The sequence below is a fragment of the Nematostella vectensis genome, chromosome 1, assembly GCF_932526225.1.
Source record: "Nematostella vectensis chromosome 1, jaNemVect1.1, whole genome shotgun sequence".
Lineage (NCBI taxonomy): Eukaryota > Metazoa > Cnidaria > Anthozoa > Actiniaria > Edwardsiidae > Nematostella > Nematostella vectensis.
This window is the reverse complement of record NC_064034.1, coordinates 14,701,406-14,726,132: the sequence shown is the minus strand read 5'-3', so window position 1 is coordinate 14,726,132 and position 24,727 is coordinate 14,701,406. Positions and strand designations below refer to the sequence as shown.

Genomic DNA, 24,727 nt, shown 5'->3' with positions numbered 1-24,727 from the left:
GCTTTGGGAAGTACCCAAAAAATTCATAAATTAAAAATAAACACAACAAGATGAAGATACTCAGGCATCAGTCTAAGGGATAAATGGTCTTGCAGATATGCATCCAACCAAGGTGTTGGCATCTACTCTTAAGCCAAATAATAGCACAGGTTCTTTGACAAATCTCAAATCGAACAAGGAGAGAAAAGCAGAATCACCCCTCTCAATAAAACGCTCAAAATACCACACAAGGGAGAGAGATCAGCAAACACAGCTCAAGACACAAATAGATACCTTTATTCTGATCCTCCAGGTACATTTCCTTGGCCTCAAAACACAATGCCCATTCCTTGAAGGATTGTACAACCACAAAAATATGTTTACGTATTGCAAAGCATTCTGGGAGATCCAGGGGAAAATTCACGAGGGGAGGGCCAGTCAACACTCCTCTCCCCAAAGTCAGATGGTTTTTTATAAGTCTTTTCACCCCAAAGCCAAACAAATCAATTCTAGGTCACACAGACCCATAATAGCAGTGTAAACAATTTTGGAATCAATTTGGTTTCAGAAAAGACAGCATTTAGGAGAGCTGTGGTGATTCATTAGAAAATTATTTTCTCATCCGGGCAAAGCCAAACAAGAAAAAATCATCATGAATCCTCCTTTGCTTGCAAATATCCATAAGCAAAGCACTCAATTATGCCCCAAAAGACTTCATGATGTCCTGAGACACTCTCCTAATATGCTCATAGCTGTATTTTTGATGAAAAATACAAGCAACCATCAACTTGTGCTGGCTTCAGCACATCGACGAGGGATTAAAAGTGGGGACCGCAAAGCACTGTTGGAAAGCTTGGATACCGCTGACTAGGTGCAGCTGTGTTTGACTTTGACGGGCTGTATAAAACTCAGAATAGGGGGGAGGTATCTGTTTTCAGTCTGTTTTTTGTAAATTCAGCTCCAAAAAAGCCAGGAGTCAATGGGTTAATGTAGCGTTTTTCCCTTTCATAGCAACAGTGTTTCGTAGCAACGAGATAAGTACCATAGGCCCTTAAGGAAAATATGTTGTTTTAGATTATCCCGTCAAAACTTGGAGTTATTCACTTTCAAGTTCTGTAGAAAATTCAAATTTCAATCAAATTAAATTCCCTTTTCAGAATTTGAAAGTTTATCTATGCTTTCTTTTGCTAGATTGATATATAAGTGATCCAAACCTCAGGGTTCGAGTAGACAAAGTAATTAGGCATATGCATTAAGATTACCTCTAGTTCATTCCCAAGCACCCAGAGCATTTTAACTTAGGCCTTGTAGCAGTCTTCATGTACTTGTATCTGATGGTAGTAGTAGTTGTTGTAGTAGTAGTATTGGGAGAATCGAGTCTGCCTCGTCTCGTGTGGAATCGCAAATCTTTCCAAGACGAAATAATACGGGGTTAAATTCCAAATTGAGAATGATTTTAAGCGATGGCATTATAGATAGCAAAACCTTGATTCCATTTGTAGTAATAAAATAGCCAGACTTGCCGTTTTGACTGCACAAGTACAAGCGATTCTCAGGTGAGATTTCAATATTCAAGATGGCGGCAATCGAAGATTGCTGAAATGCGCCAGTTGAATGGGCAAAGACTCTTGCGTATAATATTGCGCAACTCGGGACGACTGTGTTAATCGATAATCACACAGTCGTTTGACAAAAGGTTGCCATCAACCGGCTTTGCGACTACGCGACAAGCCCGCATGTAAGCATGGGTAAAAAGCACTGAAGCGATTTGCTGCATATATTAGCCAACGCATAACTTCAGTCTTACAGTCTTACCGTATATGCGGTGGCTAATATATGCAGCTAGACCCTTCAGTGGTTTTTACCCATGCTTACATGCGGGCTTGTCGCGTAGTCGCGAAGCCGGTTGAGAACAACCTTTTGTCAATCGACTGTACGGCCGAACCCTTGGCCGACCCAGTGCTCTCCGTACTGTTTAGGCGCCACAGGACTCCCGACGGTCGAAAAGAAATCCCAAATGAAAGCCGGCTTTGTTTTACGATATGTTTTGATTTTAGTGGGGTAGAAAAGTGTATTCATCATAAAATTTGTTTTCACCATTGTTGAAAGCTGTAACTGGTGACGATTTTACAAAACAAGAGTAAAACCAGTTTGTGATTGTTGTACATTACCATATTTGCAACACGCCATATTTGTAAACTGAGGTCTACGTCTTTCCACCCTTTCCACGCAAACTAAAGTCATAGACATGCCACGATCTACTGGCAGGTCATAGCTACGGCGAATATACTGTCCATTTTACTACCGAAACTTACCGTACTTCAACTTAAGTTGTTCAAAAGGCTTCACAAATTGCCTTAATCATGTACAGAGCGGTTTTTCGCGCCGGTAGAAGCGTTCGAACAAGCAACGCTAGAAGTTCGATTGTAAGAATTGTGCAATCGAGCCAACACAGCAGACCTCTGAAGATTTCTTATGTGCCAAGTTTTGTTTCCGCGAGATGTTGCTCTTCTGTTCCGGGATCGTTTCAAATGAAGCAGTTAGCACCTCCTTCAGATGCTTTCACGGCAAGACATATTGGGCCAAGCGAGGGAGAACAGAAAGATATGCTCAAGTTTATGGGATTAGAGGTAGTGTTGCCAGACGATAGCATATATCATTTTCTCCAGCTAACCTACTTTTTTCATTGGCGGTTATGAGTTTTATTTTTCCCTCTGACTAACGTTCAATTTGAAGTGTGTGCGATTTTCAATCCACTTTTGTCATTTGAATACTTTTAAAGGACAATAATATCTCCATTTTATTTAGACAAAAGATTTGAAGATTTGTACAACTTAAACTGCCCCTAGCATTAAATCCCAGCCCCTTTTTTTTAATATTTACTTATCCCAATATGAAGAATAGGTAAAGAGTTTTCATATGATATCAGAAAAAATGTCGAAATTTGACAACAGGCAAAAATACAAGCGTTTAAAAACAGCTCTTTCTTTTCACAAGTTGACTCCATAAAACGAGCCCGCGCGCAGTGAGAACAGCGGGTGTTAACACATACAATTTGACACCTATGTCGGAATGCCGGAAATATTTAGATGACTATATTGAATAAGAAAAATAATGATATTGCTCTGATAAAAGGGTAAAACAAGGCCCTAAAATAATAGAAAATGTACCCTTCATGATTCCTGAGTGCTTTCAAAAAGTTGGGTGACTTTTTGTTCGAGAGTGCGATATTATTTACATTTAAGTTAAAAGGCGGCAAAACCCCACAAAAACCCATCGTATGGTAAAACTTGGTATGATTTGTTTTCAAGTCCTAAACTACTGATATATTGGTATAAACCCGGAAATTAAGAGTTTGATGAGTACATACAATTTAAGCTTAGTAAGTTATTGTGTTGGGACATTTCTCCGAGGACCGTTGCTAGGAAAACTTCAAGACATTATAAATCCGCCAATCAAGTGTGAAATGGAATGAATTTAGGCATGGCATCATTGTTTATGAATCTCTAAATTTTGATAACGTTGTCAGGCACCATCACCATCACCAGTTTCGGCATTTGTTTTCGAAGCAAGGAATGTTGTGCTTGCGTAAATTGTTTTCCCGCCATTTGATTTTCCCACCTAAAAGTGTGAAGTTCCCGGGTGATTGTGGTGTGCCTAACAACTGAATTGCCAGGTAACAAGAAATGTCCCAGCACCCTTAAGTACAGTCAAGTTTGTTACTTAGTACAATTATTCTTAATGAAAAAAAACAATGCTTTGAGTTCTCTTTCTTATATGTTTTCAACGGTATCCCGTGGCCTCTCCCGCTATTAAAGGTTTTTGCAGTTATCATTATTTACTAATCTCTAGAATATGGAAGAACTGATAGAGAAGACTGTGCCATCATCCATCCGATACAGAGAAGATTTACAGCTCTCTGAGGCAATCAGTAAGTCTTATCTTGCAAAAACTACAAAAATATTGGAGGAGGTATAAATATTTGAGGTAATTATGCTCAAACAATTTTCACAGCAGCTTCCTCATTATTACACAGTCTACAAGTTGATGATTGCATAACTACTCTTGTTGTTTACACACAAGCATCAAATATTTAATACAAATTATCATTTTTTTGCCGGAATCCAGGGCTGCCGTTATCAGCTTATCTGCCTATTTTTTTCAAATAATCAAAGAGTCAGGCAATTGAAAAAAAGGTTTATCACTTTTTAATGAAGTGCTCTTTTTTTCTTCTTTCTGATCTAGTACACTGTCTAATAAATTAAATACCCCCACCCCACCCCACTTGATTACTTGATCTAGATTGAATGTCTAAATAAGTTGAAACCAGGGACTGAATACAGAATTTCTCAAAAACAGTATGCCATCCTGAAGGGGGTGGAATTGGGTAAGAGGTTTTTAACAATTGAATGGGAAGACAAGGTGGATAGGGGCAAATTATGCCCACAAAACTGCAATTATAATAAAGATTATTAATTATTAAAGATAGTATGGAGTACAAGTATCATATTAAGCAGGATGGTTATCGTATACATTTTCTGTTTAGAATCATGTTTTTTTTAGAAAGCTAATGTTCAGAAAAGCAAACCCAAAACCAAAAATAAAAAAAACAAAAATGGGTGGTTAGCAGAATGTATTAACCATTATTTTTGTCACAGGTGAGCCTGATTTGTTAAGCAGACTAAGACAAATCTCTAAGGGAAACCAGATATGGCGATCATACATTGGAATGGGTTATTACAGCTGCCATGTCCCAACAACTATTTTACGGAACATCCTTGAGAACCCTGGATGGTAAGGGAGGATATATTTTTCTGGAGGTTATGAATTGCTTTAAATGCAACAAAAATTCCCAAATTAGTGCCATCTGAAGAATTAACATATTTTATAAGGAATCATGAATGACATGGTCAGTAATAATAAAACTTTTGTATACAGGACCACACCCTATACCCCCTACCAGCCAGAACTGGCACAAGGACGTCTAGAATCTCTGCTCAATTTCCAGACAATGGTCAGTGACCTGACTGGGCTGGATATCGCCAATGCATCTCTCCTAGACGAAGCTACTGCTGCAGCTGAAGCCATGGCTTTGTGTTACAGGTAATTTCCATGGCTTCTTGTGGAAACTGCACCAGCATTGTCTAAAGATTGCTAACACAGTCTCGCTATGTTCACCGCAAAGTATTTTTTGGCAACAAAGCAATCTGCATCAGTTTCTAATCTGTAAAAGTATTCAACCCTCCTGATTTTGTTTGGATTATCATAATTTGACTTCACATGCATGTATATTTACAATTGTAATCCAATCCTAGATACAACAAGAGGGCCAAGTTCTTTGTGGATCGTAATTGCCATCCCCAGTTAATATCTGTTGTACAGACAAGGGCAAGGTAAATATTAGGATGCAAGGCACTTCTGCATTCTATTCTTCTCTTCAATAATTCTGATGACACTGACTTAATGCTGATAGGAGCCCCATGACCGCACTGATTACTACTATTTGTTACAGTATGACTGCTTTTGAGTCATACTGTAACAAATGTGTCATAAAGTTACAGGATTATCCTAAGTGTAGTCTGTCAGCAAAATAAGCCAGCTTAAGAACAGTCAAAAGCTGGCTGAATTATAGCTTGAGAAAAAAAAGCTTTTTACTTTTTATTATTTTTTTCATGTTTTACTGTCCCAATTTTCTAGCCAACCCTGAAGTCTTGGTTATCTTAGCCTGCTTAGCCGCTCAAGGGAAGGGGAGGGAGACTATGGTTATCTTTGACTAAGAACAAAGGACAGTTGTCATCATAACTCACCATAATATACAATAATATTATTATTGACATTTTTTTGTAAGAAAACAAGCTGAAACACACACATAGGCTTGCTTTCTTTTATTGTCTGATTTTTAATGGTTTTTTTTTTTCAGTACCCTTGGCCCTGAAGGTAATGGTATAGAAATCATAATAGGTGACAAAAACAGTTTTGATTTCTCCAACAAAAACATCAGTGGTGTACTGTTCCAGTACCCAGACACTAACGGATCCATTGATGACTTCTCTGGACTTGTCGAGAGGGCACACGAATCAAAGGTAGAGATGCTTATTATTTACGTTAGTTTACACCAGATGTGGTCTGGTTTGTAATAAAAAATGTCTTTGTACTCATGAGTTGCTTTATTACTTTGATGGTACACACCTTTAAATGGTTATTGCTTACAATAGCTTAGAAAACTGTTGTACTATTGTTCCCAGGCCCTTGCGGTGTGTGCAACAGATCTATTAGCTTTGACAGTTCTCAGGCCTCCTGGAGAGTTTGGCTGTGATGTGGCTGTTGGGAGCACCCAGAGATTTGGAGTTCCATTAGGTATTGTTGTACTTTCATTCGACAATTATTGCACTGTTGCCATAGAATAGTGTTTATACTGCTTCCATCAGGTTACGGAGGGCCACATGCTGGGTTCTTTGCAATTCGTGACATGGGAAATCTCAAGAGAATGATGCCTGGTAGAATGGTGGGGGTTACAAAGTACGTAGGTATCTTTTTTGAAGCTAAAAAACAATCATCTTCTTCCTTACTTGGAAAACGCATATTTTTTGTGCAATACTATGTGAAATAAAGTTGCCTTTAGGTCGTTATCATTATTATTGCCTTCATCACCATCATATCATCACCTCCATTTTGGTCAGAATCATGTCCATCGTCCCCATCATTAGCATTATTCATAGCCAAACTTGTTGTTGCGTGGCCTCGTTTGGAAAATAGCATGGTAGTCAATCAAAGTCTAAACCAATCAAAGGCTTTTTTTGTTTTCACTGTCGGGTCATAAACCATTTCACTACACACAACAAGGGAATTGATTGGTCTTGGGGCATGATTGACTCACACTAGTATTCCCAGACAAGAAATGGATTTTGGTCATGAACAACGAAATCGGTGTCACATAATTCAATCATTGTCATTCCAGCTATACCATTTCTTTGTGAATAACCTGTAGAACATGTAAAATTATGTGTTAAACTTCCTTCTGGCTAAAATGGTCCCTGTCGACACTCAAAATTGGCTTGCCATAGGGATGCACATGGCAAGCCATGCTATCGACTGGCCCTCCAGACAAGAGAGCAACACATCAAAAGAGATAAAGCCACAAGTAACATCTGCACAGCACAGGCTCTTCTTGCTAACATGTCAGCAATGTATGCAGTGTACCATGGTCCTAAGGGACTCAGGAATATAGCCCTGCGGGTACACAATGCCACTCTTCTTCTAGCAGAAGGTAATTTGTTACATGTTTACATCAGGGACACAGAAATATATAGTAACAATGTTGAGCCAATCAGATTATACTATCCAGACAATTTGTGGGAAGACTTCCTACAAAGTCACATTTCTAGGTGTTACATTGACCAAACAGATTAATTTTTAAATTTAAAAAAATGACAATTTAAAAATTAATCTGTTACATTTAGAGAATTGCAATCATTGATTGGCTTACTTAATTTTAAGACGTAAGAAATCGTACCTGGCAGGCCTTTCTTAAGAATACTTATAGATATAACAATAGGTGTAAATAGACTAGACGCCCGTTTCTCGAAACGCCCGAGAATTCTCGGGCCCTAAAACCTTTTTTTTTTTTTGCATTTTTGCTCAAAATTTCGCATGTTTTCCTTTTGGAGGACCGCTTTCATGTTTTAGAACAGTTTGGTTCGTATTCCAAATAATTACGCACAATAGGGCTATTTCCGAAGTTCTGCTGAAGCCAAAGAGTTACCCGGGTGACTGCGAGGTCCCAAGAACTTTTCTAATATTTAAGCCATGTGAATTTCGGGTTCAAAATATATAAATCTATAAAGAGGATCATCCTTCACATGAATTTTTGTGGTAAAATACGATGTTTGACGGTATTTCAACACATTTAGATAACGGGCCCCTTTTTTCTGTGTCGTTAATGTTAGAATAACTAGGTAATTGCTTTCAAAGGGACAAGGAGAAGCTCCCTATAAAAAAATCAATTGTTCTCTATAGAACAACACATTTAAATCTTTTTTTTAATTTTTTTTAATGACTTGGGCGGGGTGCATATCTTTAGTGCAAATATTACACTTTTTTATGTTTTCCTAAGGAATGGCTGTTCATACACTGAAGTATGGGATTAAGTTTGAGATATCTTTTAAATTTTTCTTCTCATCTAGGAATAAAGCAAGCAGGCCACACTGTTGATGAGGCCCATCCCTTTTTTGACACTCTAAAGGTAGGTAGAAATTTGTTTTCCATTTACACATGGATTGGAAATAGCTTCACTTCACTTAATTTTTGCTTGGATTTCAAATCGTCGCTTACACACTTAGGCCCAGTCTCGGCCTCTCCACATTCTTCCTTCTCATCCCCTTCGTTTTAAGATATACCCTATAAGATTATTTGTAAAGTTGTATCATTTCTCAGGTTACAAGTAAAACAGGAAATGTATCAGACATGATAGCAAGGGCAGCAGAACGAAAAATCAACCTAAGAAAATACAGCGATGATAAAGTAAGTTTAGCAACATCTTAGTGTATTTTTGCCATTACACTTGGAAGTTATGGCCAGCCAGTGTTATCAGAATATGATTATTTTAACCGCTGTGTACTGATAGGTTGGTGTTTCATTGGATGAAACGGTAAAGGAGCAAGATCTAGATGACTTACTGTGGGTGTTTGGCTGTGATTCGAAAGCAGTAAGTTCTAGGACATAGCATAACCTATTGGTAATATTTCTTCTTAGAAATAATCATTTTATAAATAATTTGAATCACAGTCTGACTTGAGACAAAAGTGTCATTAGAAGTGTTATCATGTTTATATCCATTTTTTTCAGGCTGAAGTCGGTACACATTTAGCTGAAGTTCCCCATAAAAGCCTACTCAATAGCCCCTTTAAAAGGCTTAGCAGCTTCTTGACCCATCCAGTCTTCAACACACATCATGCAGAAACTAACGTTGTGCGTTACATGAAGCTGCTGGAAAACAAAGACATCTCCCTCGTCCACTCAATGATACCTCTAGTAAGTAGGAAATTAAAGTAAGCGTCTTGACTTGGCACCCTTAAAAAAGCAACGTCTTAAGGTTAAAAGATCTTCCCCATGGAGGCTGATTCAATGCACCATACCTGAAATGCCTCAGATTTTCCGAAACATGGTGTTGTTTGATGCAGGGATCTTGTACAATGAAGCTGAACAGTACAACGGAGATGATGCCGATTACTTGGCCTCGCTTTGCGGACATTCATCCTTATGCTCCAATTCAACAAGCAAAGGGATACTTACAACTGTATGATGAGTTTGAGAAAGACTTTTGCGAGATCACAGGCTTTGACGCCGTCTGCTTCCAGCCAAACAGGTATGCTTTGACTCTTTGTAGATTCTGCAGGAATTGGACAGTGCCGTTCCCTTGCCATCCAGGTTCAAAATTACTAGCTGTCAAGAATCAATACTGCTGAGACGTTGGGAGCTTGAATGTATTTTCTGTGAATGTTTAAAAGTTAAGAAAGGAAAGTTAGAAGAAGTTGAAGAAAAGAAAGAATCTAGTGTTCTGGGGAATAATGGTTCTTATTTAAATGTTTCAGTGGTGCCCAGGGAGAGTATACAGGGCTGCGCGTTATCAAGGCGTACCTTGAAAATAATGGACAGGGGCACAGAAAGGTAAGGAGAGGGGTATCTTGATAATAATGGACCGAAAAGGTAAGGCGAGGGATACCCTGGCAAAAATAGACAGAAAGAGCACAGAAAGGTAAAACAAGGTGTACCTTGGCAATAATAGACAGGATTACAGAAAAGAAAAGCGATGGATACCTTGACAATAATTGACAAGGGAACAGAAAGTTAAAAAACGGTGTACCTTAGCAATAATAGATAGTATTACAGAAAAGAAAAGCGAGGGATACCTTGACAATAATTGACATGGGAACAGAAAGTTAAAAAAAGGTGTACCTTAGCAATAATAGACAGGATTACAGAAAGGTAATGCAATAGGCTACCTTGACAAAGGGCACAGAAAGGTTAGGCGAGGGGTACGTTGACAATAATAGACAGGAGCAAATACATATTTAAAACCCAAGCCATATGCTTCATGATATCGTATTTGTTAAGAGAAGACAAGGACAGCTTAAAAGTAAATTGTTTCATTCTGCTGATTGTCATCTCTTGTTGAGGACATACCAATATTTCTCATGTTATCTCTTATACAAAGTAATTGACGGCGGCGTACCGATTAATAAGTAGCAATGTGATCTCGTGTTTAGGTGTGTTTGATCCCAGTCTCGGCTCACGGTACCAATCCTGCAAGCGCACAAATGGCTGGATTTAATGTGCAAGTGATCAAAGTCGGGAAAAGTGGAGATATAGACATGGAGGATTTGAAGAAGCAGGTTTGTTCATCTGACCGCTCAGTCCTCGAGCCCCGTACAGACATGTTAACGGAACAATTTGTCAGAAAACGTGCACCAATTGATGAGTCTACAAAAACACCCACTTATCGATTTGCCTAAAAAACAATGCTTGTTTTTTTATTTTCTCTTCGAAGCGTAACATTATAGGAGTTGCAATATAGGTTTATTTGTGTTTATAAATGCACACCAAGAGAAAATTTTTAGCATCGACTAAATATGTCTCAACGCCAATCATTAATTATTTTGGCTAACGATGCCGTCGGATATAACATTTCCAAGTATACTGTCTGTCAATATTTCAAAATCTCATAACCAACTGCACACTTCACCATAAATATAGGTGTATTCAACCCCCATTGTTGGCGGTCACAGAAAAATAGCCCGCGAATTGATTAGTTCCGAAGCTGATGCTGATATGTTTTCTGCCTTTTTTTTAAGGTTGAGAAGTTTAGTGACGAGTTAGCGTGCATCATGGTCACTTATCCATCTACGAACGGAATCTTCGAAGCAGGAATCAGGTAAAGTTATACACTATGTTGTCTAGGTTTACCTTAAATTTTTCCAGCGTTTATCTTATAATCTGTTTGCAGGGATATCTGCGACATTGTTCACTACCATGGCGGCCAGGTATACTTGGATGGAGCAAATCTGAATGCGCAAGTCGGCCTGTGTCGTCCAGCGGACTATGGCGCTGATGTCATGCACAGTAACTTGCACAAGACGTTCTGCATCCCACATGGAGGTGGTGGACCGGGAATGGGACCTATTGGAGTGTACGTGTACTACCGTGCTTTGAGCTTTTGTCTTCTTTATCGATTTTTACTCAAATAGGGCCTCTTTTTACCATATTTGAAGGTTCCATGAACCGATGAAAAAATGAATATTATAGTTGGAGGCAGTAAAAGAGCATTAGATAAGAGCAGGCTTCTCCATAACCCCCATATTTTTGCTTTTGTTTTTTTGAGTAGATCGCGTTGGATTTTTTGTTCCCTTTTCCTTTTAGATTATTTTCTTGTTTTTTGATGACTCCTAATGCTGTGTTATAAGAACCGCAAGCTACTTTTATAAGAAAGCGGAAGCTTTTTTTGTCTTTTATTCAATTATTTTGTCATGCGCAATTGCCGATGGATTATTAAAGCGCTCAATGATATTCGGAAATTTACCCCTTATGTACCCTCTGATTATTCTATTTTATGGTTTCCAGGAAGAAGCATCTCATCCCATATCTCCCCTCCCATCCTGTCGTTCCACCCCAGAGTACCATCGCTGCTGGCGCCAAGCCTTTCGGAGTAATCTCCGGGGCCCCTTATGGCTCTAGTGCTATCTTGCCCATATCCTGGGCTTACATCAAGCTTATGGGAGGCAAGGGACTCCGCAAAGCAACCGAGGTCGCGATTCTCAATGCTAATTACATGGCTGCCAGGCTGAAGGATTATTATGCTGTGTTATTTGTTGGCGATGGTACGTTAAATTCATTGGAATTATTGGTCACATAAGTCATATAAGAGTTTTTGAAATTTGCGATTTTCAGGTTACTGTGCCCATGAGTTCATCCTCGACGCTAAAGACTACAAGAAAACTGGTGTAGAAGCCATGGATATCGCCAAGAGGCTGCAGGATTATGGTATGTCAGCAGTTGTGAATCTAAGCACCCCTCCCGATTACTCCTCCCAAACCTGTTCAATGCTAACGTACTCGCCTTTTACCTATTTCCCTCGCAAATACTTTGCCTTTCTCCCCCTTTTATTTTGTTCCACATAATAGAAAAAATCATTGATTATTTAGGTTTCCATGCACCAACTGTCTCGTGGCCCGTGTCAACTGCATTGATGATAGAACCAACCGAGAGTGAGAGCAAAGCGGAGCTGGACAGACTTTGTGATGCCCTCATCTGTAAGTGAGCTGTTCTAGTGCAACTCTGCGACTCGTTTAAGGCCTCTCGCGGGTAATTGTTTTAAAAAAATCGTTAAAATTGAAACCCGTTTAGTATCCCCTTCAGAGCATGCAATCGATCTGATCTCTGGCGAATATCATTACCAATGCTTCTAGTTTTAAAATTCAAAAATAAATATATAATATTATTAATCGGCAAGGCGCGATGCACGTGGGTTTGGTACAAAATCTGAAAAAAACTGTAGTTGCAAACCACTCCATTGTGCGTATATGAGGTCAGTCCAACTTGATGTCTTACATGACAAGCGGACCACCTAATCGATTCCTTGGAAATGTCGAAGAGTAAGTTAGAAATTGGCACTCGATTTTTTTTCGATATTTCCATGGAATTGTTACGATTTGAGCGAATTTTTAAACACAATTACCCGCGAAAGGCCTTAATGTTATAAAGCTATCATCGATGTCTCTATTTATGTTCCGAAGCAATTTTTATTTCGATTATTAAAGAAGTTTCTCAAAACGAACTTCGGTGATTTGTCCAATACCGATAGACACAATCTCTCATAGCTGGCGAGTTCACAATTTTTTCTCAAGAAAATAAATAAATCAAAATATCCACACTTCAATATCAATTATAATTACAATATTTACCCTTAGGTATAAGAGAGGAGATTCGTAACATTGAAGACGGAGTATGGGATCCTAAAAATAACCCTCTAAAGGTAGGCTTTATCCTATTGTTTTTTAACTGTTTTCCATGGGAAAATTAGCAAGCGTGTTCAACGTAAGCAATACAGATACATTTATGTGTAGACCCGTGGTAGACAAAACAACGAACGACTAAACAAGATGGCTTAATTCTTATGATTTTTTAGAATGCGCCCCACCCACAAGCTGTTGTGATGTCCGATCACTGGGACTACCCCTACAGTCGAGAGGTTGCAGCTTTCCCTGCTGTGAGTACATCAAGACAAAACCAGTTATTTGTTTATTTGCTTTCTTTAATTCCTTTTGCTCTACTTATCCTTCCTCAACTACCTCAATTATCATCATAGGGAAGGTGGGGAATATTCTTTATCCGTCAATGCATATTGGTCCCATTGCCGCTCTTCCTTGCGAAACAAGCGTCGTTTCTGTGTGGTTTCAGCGGAAAAAGAGAGCGAGTATGACTTCATCCTTCCTGGCCGATCTTCGCGTCGTCATACTTCTCTCTCGCTCTCTATTTCCTCTAAAACGTTTGCTGCGCAGGCTACTCTTTTCTTCTTCTACTATAGTGCTTATCCTTGTCATGTCATGGACGTAGCTACCTGTGAGCAAATACGACATGGCGTGCCTTTATAGTCAATATACAGGGGCGGCGGAGTGGTCCCATCAGTGGTGGAGGGGGGGCGAAAGTTGGGGGGAGGGGATGGGTAGTGGCTTTCAGGGGGAGGGGTGGGTGGTGGTTTCAAATTTTTAAGCGGTATTATAAAAACGCGGGGAATTTAAACCTAGGTTTTTATGCACAGGATTTTAAACTGTTCTAAATTTGTTGTTGGTTGCTTATGTGCCGCTGGCGTGCCTCCTACCCCACCCCTTCCGCTGCCCAAGATAAACATGAGATAATGTATATTAATTAGTGATTTGCGTTCCTCCAGAAAAATCTTGGCTACACTCTCACTTGCCAATATAATCTACTCCTGTATACATATGATTCTCCCTTTGACAAGCCCATATGTTCTTCTTTCCACAGCCATGGTTGAACGGCACGAATAAGTTTTGGCCTGGCTGCTCCCGCGTGGATGACAAGCACGGAGACCAGCATTTAGTGTGCACATGCCCGCCATTGGAGGACTATGACTATGAGAAGACCAAGACGTTCGTTTAGAGGAGAGCTGCCATCTTTTATACCCCTTGCCATGGGTTTATCATGGATGACTCGCAATGAGGGGATATTCATGGCAAGACAATGCCTCCGACTTGTAGTTTGTCTTTTGGATTTCAAATAGTCCGACCAGGAGTCTTGAAATACAGTCAAAGGACTAGCACGTTAGCCAAATGGAGACCAAAGTGCCTTGGCAATTTAAAAACAAATATTTCTGTATGCTTCTGATACAGCTGTATTAGTGGACGTTAGAACTTCATGCTTTGTGATAGAGCTATATTAGCAAGCTTTTAGAACTACATGATTTTTATACCGCTATATCAGTAAGCTCTAGAACACCATGATTTTTGCATACAGCTATATCAGTAAGCTTTAGAACTCCATTGATTTTTGTATACAGCTCTATCAATAAGCGTTAGAGCTTCATGCTTCTTGGTACAGCCCCTTTACGTCCCTGTGGATACAGGGCCATGGCTGACACTTGCCTTCGTGAAGTCCCCATAAACCACGCTCTAGCCTGCGCACTGGTAACTGTAGGGAGGGAAAGGAACGCGGAAATTTGCTGGGGGGGCAAAGGGGTTGGGAGACATTAGAAAAACATACTGGTTTGCAGGCTAACAGGCTATTTAGGTCCAGTTTGGACAATATTGCATAATGTTTTCGTCTGCGCACAAGCACACGATTAAACCTTAGTTTAAGCGTGTGTTTTTGGTTAGTATTGGGGTTGGGGTTTTTTTTGGTACTTAATTGAAAACACTTACACTTTTGATATGTGTTATTTAACATACTAAAGGATCTGTAACAAATTAACCAAATAGACCAAATAAAGAAAAGTATTGCTTGTATGTAGCTTGACTTTTTTGGATTTACACGATGACATGATATTAAGATTAATTAGCTAATAAACAACTACTTATTGATAGGCTCGAGGTTTGTCACTTCGGAAACGCCTAGCTTTGCGACTGACAGTCAATTCACCTTCACCGTGTCTTCCCACAAATCTTAGCGACGCGAGCATGAAACCTAGGTCAGGGGGACAAAATTGTAAAAACATGGAGGTTTGCCAGCGAACCTCGGTCTTATGCGCGAGTCGCAAAGAGTTGTGGGAAGCCATTGAGATGGTGAATGATTTCAAAGATTTCCTTTCATTCATTTGTCTTTGATTTCGACCTACTTTCAATATTTTTCGACTTGTTTCAATTCCATCGGACTAGCCGCTTTGTGTCGTTTTGTGGACGAAACTAAGAGCAGCTTCCAAGCTGACTAATTGGAAGGGCGCAGTTTCCTAAGTCTACAAAACATCTTCGATGTAGTTTGAATTCCAGTCCCTCTCGAACACAGCTTCCACTTGAGCCCGCACATTATTAGAGCCTCTGATAACATAGCCGATACCACCGGTGTACAGGAAGTAATCTGCGGCCCAGTTGGAAGTACCTACATACACGGTGTTATCTGTCACCATGAACTTGTCGTGGTTCACTCGAGAGAACGGAATTTTTCCTTGGGCGGGTGTGTAAGTTGGCACATGGAAAAACCGCTGTAGGACAAAAGCAAGTGTCAATGCCGGACAGAGAGATGATGGACAGGACAGAAAGACAATTGCAATTTAAAGTCATTTTTTTTTTTTTTTTTTGGTGGACAACACTAAGTTTTTGTTCATTTTCTTTTATAAAACAAATAGAGAAGCCACGAAACAAAGGGTTAGTGATCAGCAAGAGATCATGGTCTCTTGTAATGAGCCAAGACAGCAATGCAACGAAAAAGGGGATCTTGTATAAATATGGCCTGTGGATGGAAAATGTGCCAACTCTCCCAGGCAAATCTACTGTACTGTATAAGAATATAGATTCACCCTTGCAATGGAATGACCAGCTTATCTGAGCTCGAGCACTTCACTTCTCTGTGAGAATCTTTAGTATATTTTGTTGTTTGAACATGATATGGAATAAATTCTTGGAGACTATTATAAGTTATAGCATGGCACGAGGGGAATTAAATGTGATAAAAGTTGCGGGGCCGCAGGCGGAGGGACATTAACTAGTCATCCCGAGGTTGAGGGGACATTTAATCACTAAAGTCCCCAAGATGCCATGCTATTACTTTGCAGGGATGGATCCAGGCCAAAAGTTGACTGATTCCAAACGGTCACGGACCAATCAAGGGGGGGGGGGGTATAGGGGCATGCCCAACAGGAAATTTATGAATAGATGATAAATTCAAAGCTTCGTTTCATCGGTGCTGTATTAAACTTTTGGTCATTTAAACTGATCAACACTAGATGAGTTTGGCGGGTGGGTGCCCAATGGAGATTGCTGCGCTCGGTAACCATGGCAACCATGTCACCGTCCCAAATGTTCTCTAAGGTGCTTGGAGAGAGGAACATGGGAGACATTGACCCTCCCACCAAAATGACCTAAGCACCCACCACTACTACGTATCTACCCCCCCCCCCCCACACACACACACACCCTACCAACCCAAAATACCAGATCGAATAAGTTAAGAGCTCACTAACGGTTTAATAGCCCTATACGGTTACAAAGCTGTGCAAGCTAAAGTACTGCCGCTACACCGCAGACGCTAAACGGCGCGACGCCACAACTAGAGCACTGGCCGAATATAGCCGAGTGCGAATATACAATTGGTACGCCCCACTTCTCCACCGTCCCAAAGTCTGGATCAAATGATCTGGAATCCCATTCTGGGCCGCTACTGAGGCCGCACCTATTCGAAAACTATGGCTGGAGAAGTTTCCTGGGATACCAGCTGCCGCGACTATCGAGCGCAGCCATGTCGTCAGCTTTGCACGTGTTAACGGTCGGCCATCCTGGAACTGAAAGAGAGGGACCTGAACATCCCCACTACGGATTATATAAGTCGAGAGAGCGTCGACAGCACACAGCGGGTAAGTACCCCGGCCGATGTGGATATAATAGCCCTTGCGGGAGGGATCCGTCTTAGAAGCTTTAATCCACACACTCACACAAGAGGGGTTAGAGCGTTCGTCGAAAGCCAAGTCGGACAACTGAAGATGGAGCGCCGGACTAAAGCTTTTCGCATTTGGGACCGTGAACTCAGCCGATCTTAGAAAACCAAAGTAAGCCAGATTACACGCCGCCCAGAACATGGCATGATCAAGGAGAGCCAGGTCTAAGGAACGAAAGATCACTAACATGATGTCGTAGGATACCGGCAAGCGCTGTGGTGCGTCGCAGTAAGCGCACTGGTGGGTGTAGCGGCACCCCGGGAAGTAACACCTGGCGAAATTCCACGAGCGACATGCCTCCGAACTTGTAGGGCGATCCCTACCGGCTTCCGGGCGGGCTAACGCTCCCGCTGCGCAAACGTTAAATATCTGCGGGTGAAGTTGGCACCAATCGGTCAGCATGGCCGCGGCCGCGTGCTCGCGAAACGCTCTATCGTAATTCAGCCATACGCGACCGGCGAACTGGCGATAAGTGCGCAAAATCCCTAACTTGTACAGCAGTAAATCCCTATTCCTCTGAGGGAACTGAGAGCAAAGGATCAGCGCATAGATCGAAAACGCCTCACACCACGCCCCAATATCCTCGATGACCCGCCGAGGTCTCTTATTTGCCGTCGTAAGTACAAGATTGCCGTTCATAAAGAGCTGCGGCTCCGAGTTTACCTCTCGCAGGTTTGAAGTCAAAAGCTCGCTAAGCTCCACGAACCGCCCGCCCACAATTGATGATACCAGTTTTGCAGGGACTGGCGAGAACCAGATGCCACAATAAATGGCTCGCCGACCGCCGGAGAATGCATCATCATGGCCGTCAAGTCAACGCTGCCCTAGGCGACCGATAACGGGAGAGCAGCCCTCAAACCCGCCACACCGGACGGCGCCGACGCGATAGAGAAAGTGTTGACGGTATCTGGCAACATACCTGGCGTTACGGGAGTCGCCCTGGTACCTGACGCCGAAAATCCCCGCCGACCCCGTTTTCGTCTCGTCGTGGACTCGATGTTATTGGTTTTTCACTGCTCGCCGCCGGAAATTGGAAAAAAGAGCTAATCTCCTCCCTCATCACCTCCCGGATAGCTTCCATGAACTCGCTCGAAGGCCTGTCCGCCATACCCCCGAAGAAAAACCAGAAATGTGACGAAAAAATAGCTAAATCGCTTCCTACGTCTTAGCACGAAACGACGTTTGATCAGAGAGGATTTGCCGCTCGGTGCAAAACTACCCTTCGAAAGCATACCGCTGCACCACGCGCGCCGGCGCAGGTCACGTACGCATAACCTCTAGATATCTGAGACGCTGCCCTGTGTTGTGAGTCTAACCTTGCCTAAATGCGAGCATTTAGCCTCATTTAAAACTGAGTTACTACATTTATCGATTAGTCAGATAAGAAATACACTATTCCTACCTAATTCAACCAATTCATGAAAGTGTGGCGAGGAAAGTATCAGTATTCTCTTCGAATACCCCTTGGCAATATCCAAATGGTGTGATTGTAATATATGAAATAACAACCTCCAATACCATAACTTTCACCACCACATTTTCACGAACAAGTCTCAAATCAAGCATAGTTGATTTACATAGTTGCTCTACAGCTTAGTTCTTTGTTTCATTAGCACGCATGCGTACAGCAATACAAATCATCCTGGGTATCACGAGATTAAATACTCTGGTCTCTTGGCGCAGGGTCTATTCCTGCGCTTATCAGAAACCTGCCTTCTATTTGTCTCCCTGATGGAAACTAGAAGATAAGCATCTTGGTTCTATATTTCTCTCATGCACTGATGTAAAGGGAAATTTAGAAGACAAAAGATTACTTTCTCTTTTTCTAAATTTCCCTTATTATTAATGCATGAGGGAAATTTAGATCCATCTTGTGTTTTCGAGGGAATTTGGCTAGTAATCGTCCCTCAAAAACAAAAGAATCCGAGGTGAGTATGGTATTATGGATATAACTTCACTAAAATTTCTACATGGTTTCTTGGTCAAGCAAGCCAGACTGCATTGGCAATGAGTGATTTTAGCGGAATTCGAAAGGGGATTTTTGTTTTAGAATGATTCTTTCGTTAAACGTACCGTTTGCACGCTGACCTTGCCATGGTCAGTCCCATTGATGGCTGCCAAAGATCGGAGGAAATTTCTAGCATCAGGGCGAGTGTGATTCCATAAACCAGCCAGAAGACGCACATTCACTTTGCGGTCAAATGCGGCCTGGCGCAGTGCATCATCGATAACAGACCAATACCTGCACAAAAACAAGTAAACCAATGTCTACACCTACATCATTCGACTTACTTTTGTGGCGAAGTTGTGTTTTTTTATTAATATGGGGTACCCTATGATACAAAGGCTGAATGTTCGTTTTACATACACCCTCTGTTAGTTTTAACATAAAAACACGAAAAAGACAACTTCAAACTCACTATATTTGTTTATTTAAACAATATTTACAAGCAATAACAGAAAGCTTATCTAGGGTGACTCCTGATTTTAGTAATACAAGCATTAATGGGAACAAAGAGCAGACACTATATGATCAGTCTATCCTGAAAAAATAAAGAAAGACTCAAGCACGATATTTTAAGCTATGTTGTTTTTTTACGATAAAGATTTTTTTATAAAAACAGATTTTCCATATACAGTACTGAAAGTAGCCTTGGGCAGCATGTGATTTAAAAAGTAGAGTTAGTCTCCAATTAATACACGGTTTAGGGAGGGCCTTAAAAGTCTGGAATCCTTAAATTTTCTGGCCAGAGCCCCCCTACAAAATAAAAACATAAATGTGATGCGCCTTCTGCTTGAATTCTCATGACTTTCATTTGGCTGGCGCTGAAATCATTCTGTTACAAGCACAGATTGGGTGAATAAAAAGATAACTAAATAAGAATTCGGGAGAGAAGAAGTTAATGACAGTGTTTGGTATTTAGATTTTTTTTAAAATTATTTTAAATGTATGAAAATGACAAAATTTATACGATGGTGGAATGTGCCCCCTGATTCCTCTTATATACAACCTCTGGAATATGGAACATTTTCTATAAAGTAATCCACTCTTCCAATCATTTTGCTTCCATGAAACATGTCACACAAATAAAAGCAAAAATTACACAACTAACACAAAAAACATGCCACACAAATAAAAGCAAAAATTACACAACTAACACAAGAAAGCTAAATTATTGTAAAGTACAAATACTAAACTGGTTGAAATACTCACTTCTTGGTCTTAGTGTATAAGGTAGTAGGGAAGTAGTCCATGACTTCAATGTAGATGAACTTTTTAGCCTTAGCAATAACATCCAGGATGGCATCTATGTCAACAGTTCTGCCAGAAGGGCACAGCTCAGGTGGGGATGACGCCAAATAGATGCCGGAATCAATGGTTCCATTGATTGTTATTGAAGCAGGTGTAACTAAAAGCAACATTCTCACTTAAACCAGTTATTACTATACCTTCTGTTTTGCTATAAAAACCAAGGGCATTTGTTTGGGATAATTTAAAAGCAGTGAAGTGCTTCACATCTGCTCTTAAATTTCCCAAATAAACACTGAGGGGTGGGAAAGTGGGAGGACCTTCATGGAAAATACTTATTGAAAACTTTCCCTTCTGTCAGTGATACATTTGTTAAGATACATGCCGAAATTATGGATGCAGTGTCCCTTTAATGAAGGGGACTCATTGCTCACCATATAAGCACACAAACCTTTGTTGTTACTGGTGTTATATCTAGAAGGCCAAGGTGAAGGGATTTTAGAGTCTGGCACAGCTAACATCCAGTAAGCCTCAAAGATCTTTGAGATATCTTCACCAAGGCAAGAACAGTTGTAAGTCATCAAGCCCAGCTCTTTCACCTAAAAAAATAATAAAAAAAAAACAAGTTGTAACCAACAGACACATGTGTATATGCATAAATTACTCACATAGTAGTTCTTCAAAAAATACACCTCGAAAAATATCCCTTTCCAAGGGCGGATACAGGGGAGGTGGATTGGATTTTGTTATTTTCTGTAGAAAATAAGGGAAGGAGGGACAGGAGGTACTGTCCATATGCCTTCACCTGCTTGACTTTGCTGACACAACAAATCCAATTCAGTGTAAAGTATTGTGATTTACCAAGAACCACTGGTCAGGTCAGTTATAAGCCATCTATCCGGCCATTATCCACCACTCATTTAGAAACCCTGGATCCAACCCTGCTTCGTAAATGGCTATTGCGATTTCAACACTTTCATTGCATTTGCTTTTGAATGTTTAAGTAGAGTCGCTGTTATGTACAAAAAACATCTATTTGCTTACAGACATTCTTTGCTAACTGGAAGGAACAAACACTGTGCTCCTGGAAGGTAATCCTGCAAGCACCAAATAGAAATTTGTGTGTATGCAACACAAATGCAGTGGGGAAAAAATAAATGCAAAGCAGGTAAAAGTAATGACTTGCTGGAAAGTCCAGAATTTTAGTTTTGGTTGAATTCCTTTTGCAACAGTGGTTTGGTATTCCACTAACCTCCTCGATTCGTTCTAGTGAGTGAGGTTGCTCCATAAAATTTAAAAGCTTTGTGCCACACTCATTTGAAGTGTGAAAAATTGGAAAATCATGCACCAAATAAGATACTCAAGAAGTGAACATTGAAAGAAATCCTGTGAATACGGAATAAAATTATCTACAATAGCCGTGCAATTTGTGTAAACACACAGAGGTACATAGGTATGTTTTCGGAATGATGTCTTTTGGAAAAAAATGAAAAACATTTTTAGACATCTAAAAAGTAATGGGTATGCCTGTGGTCAAAAGTGTGGACAATTGTTTACAGTGTCAATAAGCACAAAGTTTACCTTATTGATACATGCCAGTTTAATTCTTCATTTCTTCCTATAAATTGCTTTTAAAAATGTCCACAGAATGATACACTGACCTGAGTCAAAGATCTCCAGTCCTGATTGGCACTACCAAGATAGTAATGCTTCTTATCTACTAGCCACATCTTAGTATGCAGTATACCACTGTCGATAAGTCGTTTCATATCAAGATTGCGTACTTCAGCCACACCCAGCTTAGAAAGTATCTTGGTATCATTGTTTTGCGATGGGGGTGCCTTTGATTGCACAATCCTAATTTTTACACCTAAAATTTGGATTGAAGGAAATATAAATAAGCTGGAGGTTTTCCATGTAAGTGGCTTAAAAAAGGGGTAGCATACTGATCAACATGATTACCATTATTTGGTAAATTCTGCTAGCTGTCAACCTCACTTTAGGAAAAATCTTTAGAAAATACAGTGAATGTATAATACAGTGAAAAACCAAGATAGCTAATGCGGGAGAATACAGCAAATGTATGGATATTTTCAAGAAAATCAGGCTTGAGAAAATGTTCAAAATCTTGAGACTCCTGCCTAATTAGGGAGAGTTGACAGCTATGATTCTTTTGAAGCCTCTTTTCACTAGGGGAGGGAGCAGAGGCTGAGAAGGAAGTGGTGATGAAAAATGATAACTCCAAATGTGTAAATCAACACAAAGGAGATGCAAGCGAAAAGTAAGAAAAGGATTCCTAGGGCGGTCCCATTCATTTTTCCTCTGCTTGCATCCCGTTAGCACTGATTTTCACATGCTAAGTCAGGCCCGTAGCCAGGATTTTGAGCGAGGGGAATCGTCGAGTGGGAGGTTCTTCCGAACCCCCACCCCCCCTGGCTACAGGCCTTTAAGTGTTCCTAGCTGACGGGTTTTATTATCGCCGCACCACAGGCCCCTTGTCATTAAAATCGCTTATTGATTACTGAGGACTTTCTTTAATGGTGACAGATGGATCAAGCGTTTTGTCACATTGTCTTCACTTCATTCTACATCTGTTTCCTTCCCTAGTGAAGAAAGGCCTTAATTATATTTCTTATTCACTGGCTACCAAAAACCCAAAACTCACCACTTTTTCCAAGAGCAATGAGTTCTTGAAAAATTGTCTCCCCCCACTTTGAGGTGGGATCATCAGTGCCGGTATCCACCCCTCTAAGTGTCCAGTAATCAGCAGCAATGTCTAGAGACTGTTTAGCGGACCTTATGAGCTTGAGCCAGCCACTGTATATCGAAGGATGAACGACTTCACTCGAAGGGTATGTGAGTCCTTGGGGGATGCTTTCGACAACTTCTAAAACGCACGCACCCTTGCAAGGACCGCTTTGCGAACTCTTTGTCACGCCACTGTTGTAATAGAAATGCAGAACAACAACAGCCACAATAATAATCGCAAGGAAACACACAAAAGATACGATAAATATTCGTCTTCTTCTCCCGTGCGTTCTTTTTAGACTTTCTTGTGGAGAGCTCACAACTTCCGGAGCTGCCATGATGGTGTATCTTCCCAAATACTTCTCGTTTCGTCCTCTGCTGGTATACGCTGGTTCTGTCATGCCTAACAGATCATATTTCGTTTTTTTTTTTTTTTAATCGCTTTCGAAGTCACATGCCTTTGAAGCACTTCTGTTGTTCACTTCAAAGAACTTTGATACCACAGGTAATCCGTTATACCACAGGACTCCCAAAGAAAATCCCGTAATCAGTTTGCGAGCTCCTAGACTTGCCCCAAGTCGCCCTCTCGGATTGGCCATGATAGGAGTGCGCGGGTATTTTTCTACAAAATCAGTTAAAAAAAAAAGAAATCAGGCGCACGGGGAGGACGACTTGTTCCGTTTGCACGATTTCGATTTTAATTTGCATATTTTCGCCTCGAAAAATAATATACAGTCGTTTGACAAAAGGTTGCCATCAACCGGCTTTGAGACTGCGCGACAAGCCCGCATGTAAGCATGGGTAAAAACAACTGAAGCGCCTAGTTGCATATCTTAGCCACCGCTACCTAGTCTAAGTCTGAAGTTATGCAGTGGCTAATATATGCAGTTAAGCGCTTCAGTGTTTTTTACCCATGCTTACATGCGGGCTTGTCGCGTAGTCGCAAAGCCGGTTGATGGCAACCTTAAACGATTGTGTGCGCTAGTTGCGCGCGCTCGTTTAAAATGACGCTATCCTTTAGCGCGCGCATGAAACGAAACTTAGAGACGTTTTTGCTTCAAAATATTTCCAGTCTCCATCTTTTCTGTCCAGTCACCAGGAAATATTGAAAATTTTGTCGTCTTTACACTATTTATGTTAATCCGACTTTGATAGAAACAAGATTTCTGAAAGCAACCAATCAGGCGATTTTATTTTTCAAAAGTCGGAGAGGAAAAATAAAACTATCGCTTTCCTGTATATACTTTATAGGAACGACAAAAGGGACTGACACTGGGGCTATAGCGACCATGACGTTTACTGTGGTGTCGGCATCTTTCTCGCACTTCGATTGGATGTTTATGAGACACGTCACCAACCTAAATTTAGGTCGGTAAAAATTGGCGGGAAGCGAACTGAAGGGACGTAAAAGAACCACTGGGGACGCAATAAACCCTCTGGCAGTGACCACCCCCAGTGACAGTGCTTTCAATGCTTGCGAGGGCCATATGATAGAAAACTGTAAATTCGGTTATGATGTTACCCTAGATAAAGATAAACAATGATTATTGAATTGTTGTAGTGTAGGCAACAGGGAGCCCAAGTTTACAGTTTGG

General features: G+C 40.6%; 2 protein-coding genes and 1 long non-coding RNA gene across 3 annotated transcripts; 1 reads left to right on the top strand and 2 right to left on the bottom strand.

The window, feature by feature from the left end:
• The first annotated feature begins 2,109 nt into the window (after positions 1 to 2,109).
• On the top strand, positions 2,110 to 14,993 carry LOC116612213 (glycine dehydrogenase (decarboxylating), mitochondrial). Its single transcript, XM_048724929.1, has 24 exons — positions 2,110 to 2,609; positions 3,832 to 3,910; positions 4,638 to 4,773; positions 4,918 to 5,082; positions 5,295 to 5,372; positions 5,900 to 6,062; positions 6,225 to 6,336; positions 6,408 to 6,498; positions 7,044 to 7,246; positions 8,163 to 8,221; positions 8,413 to 8,499; positions 8,603 to 8,683; positions 8,824 to 9,009; positions 9,159 to 9,343; positions 9,570 to 9,645; positions 10,245 to 10,370; positions 10,830 to 10,909; positions 10,982 to 11,164; positions 11,596 to 11,852; positions 11,923 to 12,015; positions 12,177 to 12,284; positions 12,942 to 13,006; positions 13,160 to 13,240; positions 14,017 to 14,993. Exons 1-24 carry the CDS (start codon positions 2,343 to 2,345, stop codon positions 14,149 to 14,151), a joined length of 3,096 nt encoding a protein of 1,031 aa, XP_048580886.1. The 5' UTR covers positions 2,110 to 2,342; the 3' UTR covers positions 14,152 to 14,993.
• Positions 8,822 to 10,266, bottom strand: LOC125561210. Its single transcript, XR_007307242.1, has 2 exons — positions 10,211 to 10,266; positions 8,822 to 9,468 (listed from the first exon to the last, which is right to left on the bottom strand). It is a non-coding gene; the product is annotated as an uncharacterized LOC125561210 (long non-coding RNA).
• On the bottom strand, positions 14,909 to 23,640 carry LOC5515978 (5'-3' exonuclease PLD3). Its single transcript, XM_048724937.1, has 6 exons — positions 23,050 to 23,640; positions 22,046 to 22,254; positions 20,836 to 20,983; positions 20,349 to 20,544; positions 19,208 to 19,376; positions 14,909 to 15,685 (listed from the first exon to the last, which is right to left on the bottom strand). The coding sequence occupies exons 1-6, from the start codon at positions 23,531 to 23,533 to the stop codon at positions 15,440 to 15,442; spliced, it is 1,452 nt and encodes a 483-aa protein (XP_048580894.1). The 5' UTR covers positions 23,534 to 23,640; the 3' UTR covers positions 14,909 to 15,439.
• Between the last annotated feature and the right edge of the window lie 1,087 nt (positions 23,641 to 24,727).

Coding starts and splice junctions, on each gene's coding strand:
- LOC116612213 (XM_048724929.1), top strand. CDS start 2,343: ATGTACAGAGCGGTTTTTCGCGCCGGTAGAAGCGTTCGAACAAGCAAC. Junction 6,337..6,407: donor GAGATTTGGAGTTCCATTAG/GTATTGTTGTAC, acceptor TGCTTCCATCAG/GTTACGGAGGGCCACATGCT. Junction 9,010..9,158: donor TCCACTCAATGATACCTCTA/GTAAGTAGGAAA, acceptor TGTTTGATGCAG/GGATCTTGTACAATGAAGCT.
- LOC5515978 (XM_048724937.1), bottom strand. CDS start 23,533: ATGACAGAACCAGCGTATACCAGCAGAGGACGAAACGAGAAGTATTTG. Junction 22,255..23,049: donor CATTGCTCTTGGAAAAAGTG/GTGAGTTTTGGG, acceptor TCCAAATTTTAG/GTGTAAAAATTAGGATTGTG. Junction 19,377..20,348: donor TTATACACTAAGACCAAGAA/GTGAGTATTTCA, acceptor GTTTTTGTGCAG/GTATTGGTCTGTTATCGATG.